This window comes from Rhea americana, unplaced genomic scaffold (genome assembly GCF_003343005.1).
Source record: "Rhea americana isolate MKP2758 unplaced genomic scaffold, rheAme1 scaffold_37, whole genome shotgun sequence".
Classification (NCBI taxonomy): domain Eukaryota; kingdom Metazoa; phylum Chordata; class Aves; order Rheiformes; family Rheidae; genus Rhea; species Rhea americana.
The window spans coordinates 6333042-6337559 of NW_028186501.1; the positions used below are offsets into that span (position 1 = coordinate 6333042).

At 43.2% G+C, this 4518-nt stretch overlaps 1 protein-coding gene across 1 annotated transcript in view; it reads left to right on the plus strand.

Annotated features, from left to right (window-relative positions):
* Window positions 1–11: 11 nt before the first annotated feature.
* ZFP91 (ZFP91 zinc finger protein, atypical E3 ubiquitin ligase) overlaps window positions 12–4518 on the plus strand; it is an 11824-nt gene continuing 7317 nt past the window's right edge. The window contains exons 1-4 of the mRNA XM_085312892.1: window positions 12–2361; window positions 2613–2649; window positions 3006–3095; window positions 3572–3694. Coding sequence (XP_085169018.1) covers window positions 2097–2361; window positions 2613–2649; window positions 3006–3095; window positions 3572–3694 — 515 coding nt within the window. The 5' untranslated portion in view covers window positions 12–2096. The remainder of the gene's footprint in view (window positions 2362–2612; window positions 2650–3005; window positions 3096–3571; window positions 3695–4518) is intronic.

A 4518-nucleotide genomic window follows, 5' to 3' on the forward strand; every position in this document is an offset into this window, starting at 1 on the left:
CCCCCCCCCCAAAAAAAAAAGGAGTTGTGGGAAAGAGATGTTAAATTTATTTTAATTAAGGTATTAAATCCCTAGATTGAAAATAAATTTTGTTTTGCAGTCTTGTGTTCGCTAAGACTTTTCCTCAGACCCTATGGTTTCACCTGTTACTGCAGCTGAATGCTTTGCAGGTGTAGCTTGCATGGTGCAGCTCTGACCCTTGCACAGGCAGCTGTGTCTGTGCCCACTGTAGGTGAAGTCTAGGACTGTAGTGATTTTAAACTACTACTACTTTTCAAATTTTGTTGCAAAATAAATATTTTGTGCTTCTCCTAATTATGTTTTCTTGGAGGTACAAAGGTGTTCACAGCATTTTCTTTCTTTCTTTCTTTTTTTTTTTTTTAAGAATTTTAGACACACTGAAGCAGAGGAGAAAGTGAGAAATCATGTAGGAAGGCTTACTTAAACACCTTCGCTTCAGAGAAATAGAGCACAATTGCTAAGTTAGTGGTGCCTTGGGTGTACTTTGAAACGTATTCTGAGGAAGATCTTTCTCATCTCTGTTCTACATTTAGTCTTTAAGATATTACGTTTTGCTAAGAAGCCAGCCTTATGCCTAGATCTTCCAAAGGCATAAATGTTTTTCAAGAGCATCAGTATGTGTTAACACTGATAGTGGTTGGGTAAATGTCTAGAGAATGGTCCCAGAGTGTCTTTGGAGGCTTTGATTTAGCACTCAAACTGAGGATGCTCATGATTGAGACTAAAAGAGTAAAGCAATCATAATTCACGTTAAGATTTGCAGAACCACAAAGTCAAAAAGTCCTAATTCTGGCTCTGATGATGAAGCTGACTTTGTATCAATTGAACTTGATTGTTGTTTCACACTGAGCTTGCAATACCTCATATCCTATAGTCCAGGCAGGTTTTTCAACCAAATGCTGGATTATTCCAGTTTTGTTAATTTGGGCTTGGGGAAGGAAGGAAGGAAGAAGGGAAGGCTTCAACCCCCCTACCATCTTGGTGATGGTCCCTGATAGACGTGCTCCAGTTTGACACTCTCCTTGTCATAGGAGGCTGAAACTGGAAGGAGTACCCAAATGAGGTCTCAAGAGTGCCAAGTAAAGGGAGATAACCTTGTCCCTCCTCATAGTGACTGTGCTCCTGTGGATGCTGTTGCCCCCCCCCAGCTGCAAGGGCACACTGCTAGTTCATGATGCGTAGTTTGCTTTTCACCAGGGATCCCAGGGTCTTCCCGGCCCAATCTTAGAGGACTTTGCCCAGAGTTTGCCAGCAGATCCATTTGGCACTGCATTACATCTCAGCTGTATTGTCTGCTGATGCTTAGGCAACTGAATTCCACCTGGAACTAGCTAGTAATATAAATGGACGCAAGTAAAATGGGGTGGGTCATAGTGCATCAGGATTTGTGAAATATCAAAAGGTGCTTGGTTTGTTAAGGGCCAATGTTACGGCAAGTGAAAAAGATCAAGTGAACTATACATGGAAATCTTAGTTTTCAGAGGATGAACTTGCTCACATAGACATTTCTAGCCAGTCCTGTTTTCTTGCCAAAATATGTCTGAAAATCAGCCAAAAAGCAAACCATCTGTAGAAACTAGAAATGAGTGAAAATGCCTCCAGTTAACAGTGCTTGTGATGCTTTTTGCCTTAGCGTGGTATCAGAAACATCCATCTGAGATTCCTCAGGATTGTTACGAGGTATACGTTTTTGATCAAATTTATGTTTGGGAGATTCTCCAAACATGACTTTTAATGTGGGCCGACTTCGAAGCTGGTCTTTCAGAAAGCAGTTACAAAAGGTTTGTGGTGAGTGTCTGTTTTGCAGTGCTTAGGGGAGATCAAAGCCAGCAAATAATCTTAAGCCTTTATCAGAGAAAATGCAAGCTGTTTTTAAAATATTTGCCTCTTCAGTTAGAGGCGGTAGGAAATGTGATCAGCCTTTTAAATGAAGGCTTGCTGAGGTAAGGTCCTGGAATGTGTCCTGTCTCACTTGTCATAGTTGGGCTCCAAATAGTAGATAGTGGTCTCCCTTGTCAGAATTAAGAAGGAAGTTCTGCTGTTCAGCAGCATTCAGCAGAGAAGGATGTGAATTAATGATAGGCTTTATGATTATTATTAATGAGATTACAATGAATGTTTCAGATCCCAAAGAAGAGAAAGAAGAGGAGGAAGTCTCCAGTGCTCTTGGCCACAGCTCTCCTGTCAGCACGGCCAGGCCCAGCAGAAGCTGGCGCAGTAGCAGATCAGCCACTGCTGCCCGCCAGCGTGAAACGGAGAATTCCCGTGCCTCCAGATCTAAGACTGGTTCCCTGCAGCTCATCTGCAAGTCGGAACCAAACACGGACCAGCTTGAATATGGTATGTGGGAAGCCCTGGCGTGAAAGTGYGTTGAGATAGTCAGGTTTTGGGAGCCTTTGAAAACCCTGTCTAGGGGAGGGAGCTGGACAAGGGTGTAACTTTGAGCTGTACGTGACTGTGGCTGGTAGAGGCATGATGCCTCTTGATCACGAGTAGCTTCTGGTGCTGAATGTCGGCAGAGGGTATCTTGAGACAGATGAGCTCACTGTAGCGAACACAGGTTGAAATCTAATGGTGACTTTTCCTTTCAGAGATCGCAGAAGAGCATCAGTCTCCAGCAGGAATCAGGTAGGAGGGTCTTACTTTGTGATATTCCTTCCTGTGAAGTGTTTCAGGAAGGGGAAAATATAGGCTTGGGGGTGGGGTGTGTGTGTGTGGTGTTGTATTGCCTCCCCCCCCACACCTTYTGCAGTAGGTGCTGTAATTGGGTGGGTTGAGGAGAGGAGACTGCTCTGCCTAGGCTGTTTGTTTTGGCTGTCATCGTTTTCCTTAGTTAGTGCAAGCCATCAGCTTTCCTCAGTTACCTTGGATGAGAAAAAGCTGTGTAACAGTGACTTTCCCATCCTGGGAGGTGGTACATGCATGCTCTTCCAGGAGTCCTTAAGCTGCTGCTGTTAAACTTGTCTGTTCTCTTTTACTGGCAGTGATGATGAGGAGGAGATGCTCATCAGTGAGGAAGAAGTTCCCTTCAAAGATGACCCAAGAGATGAAACCTACAAGCCCCACTTAGAAAAGTATGCACTGGATTATGTATTTACTGGATTTTTAGACCAAAACGGTTGTGGTAACTAGCTTAATGTGACCCAAAGAACCTAYGCTAGTTGCTGAGGTAAAATAGCTCCCACTGGGCATAGCGTGTCCCCATTGCCTACAGCCAACAGGATACTTTTTTCACTAATGGACTTAGGCCTTTAGACTCCTGCTGGCTGGCAGGTTTTTCCTTAATCCTTATTTGACTTGTCATTAGAAATGGCACTTGATAAGCAGATGCGAATTCTATTCTTTTTTTAATTCCTTGTAAAAAGCAGAGGACCAGAGGAGTATGGGAGGGGAGAAGCCCTCTGTGCTAATACAATGTTGAAGAATCCTTCACAGCAAGCCAGAGTTATTTAAAAGAGACCAAGAGTAGGAGAGGGTGTTGCAGCATAGATGCAGCTGGTCTGGAGATTTCTGCTCAGTGTTGGTATACGTTGTGTTTGTACCTTTGCAGGGAAGCTCCAAAGCAAAGAAGAAAAGCTAGCAAGGGGAAGGAGGAAAAAGAGAAACAGAAAGAGATTAAAGTGGAGGTGAAAGAAGAAAGTGAGTTTCAGGAAGATGAAGAACCACCAAGGAAGTGAGTAATATGCACTCTGCAAATTAATTGTTCTGAGCAGTGTATGTTTTGTTGGCTTCCCTCTCTTTCCCTTAGCACTTTAAGTAGGAATGATGGAATTTTTTTGACCTTTTAGGCCTTAATGGTAGTAGGGGAGAACTTCTTGTTTCAAGTCCTGCTTTCTGCTATCTTGCCCATGTTGGGTGAGGAAAATAAAAACTGGTGTTTTCATTTAGTTTAAGCTGAGTTGTTCCGTCCTGTGGTTTAGTCAGCCTACCTGCGTAAGGCCACAAAACATAAAATACTTTGGTGAATTTAAAAAAAAATGGCTTCAGCTGTGAGGTCTGAAGTCTGTTAGACTCATAGAAAGGCAGTCTGGGAAACGATCTCTTCTGTTGTGCACATAGAGGCAGACCTGGGAGTGCTTTTTACATGTTGCATGGGAAGTGTCCCTTTCTTACCTTTGGGACTGACATACTAGAGCTCAGGAAAGAATAGCTGTGTTGTGGCTTCTTTTGGAGAATTGAAAAACAAATAACTACCTCATACTACCCCTGTTCTGTGGGTGGGGCCTCAAAATTCTAGGTATGTTGTCACTTGAATTCAACACTGAAGCTCTCCTAGCAACTGAGGTAAATTGGACTGATATCCCTGTATCAAAGCCTTTCTTTGGGATAGTGYGAAAAAGCAGTTTTTGTATTTGAGCTTCTCTGTGAGAAATGAAAGCAAATAGGGCTCCCTCTACTGGCTCATGATGCTTTGCAGCCTTTTTAAGGCTCATGTGGTTTCCGAACTACAGCAGGGCAGACTTACGTTGGAGAAGCATAAGGGCATGGATACTTTTG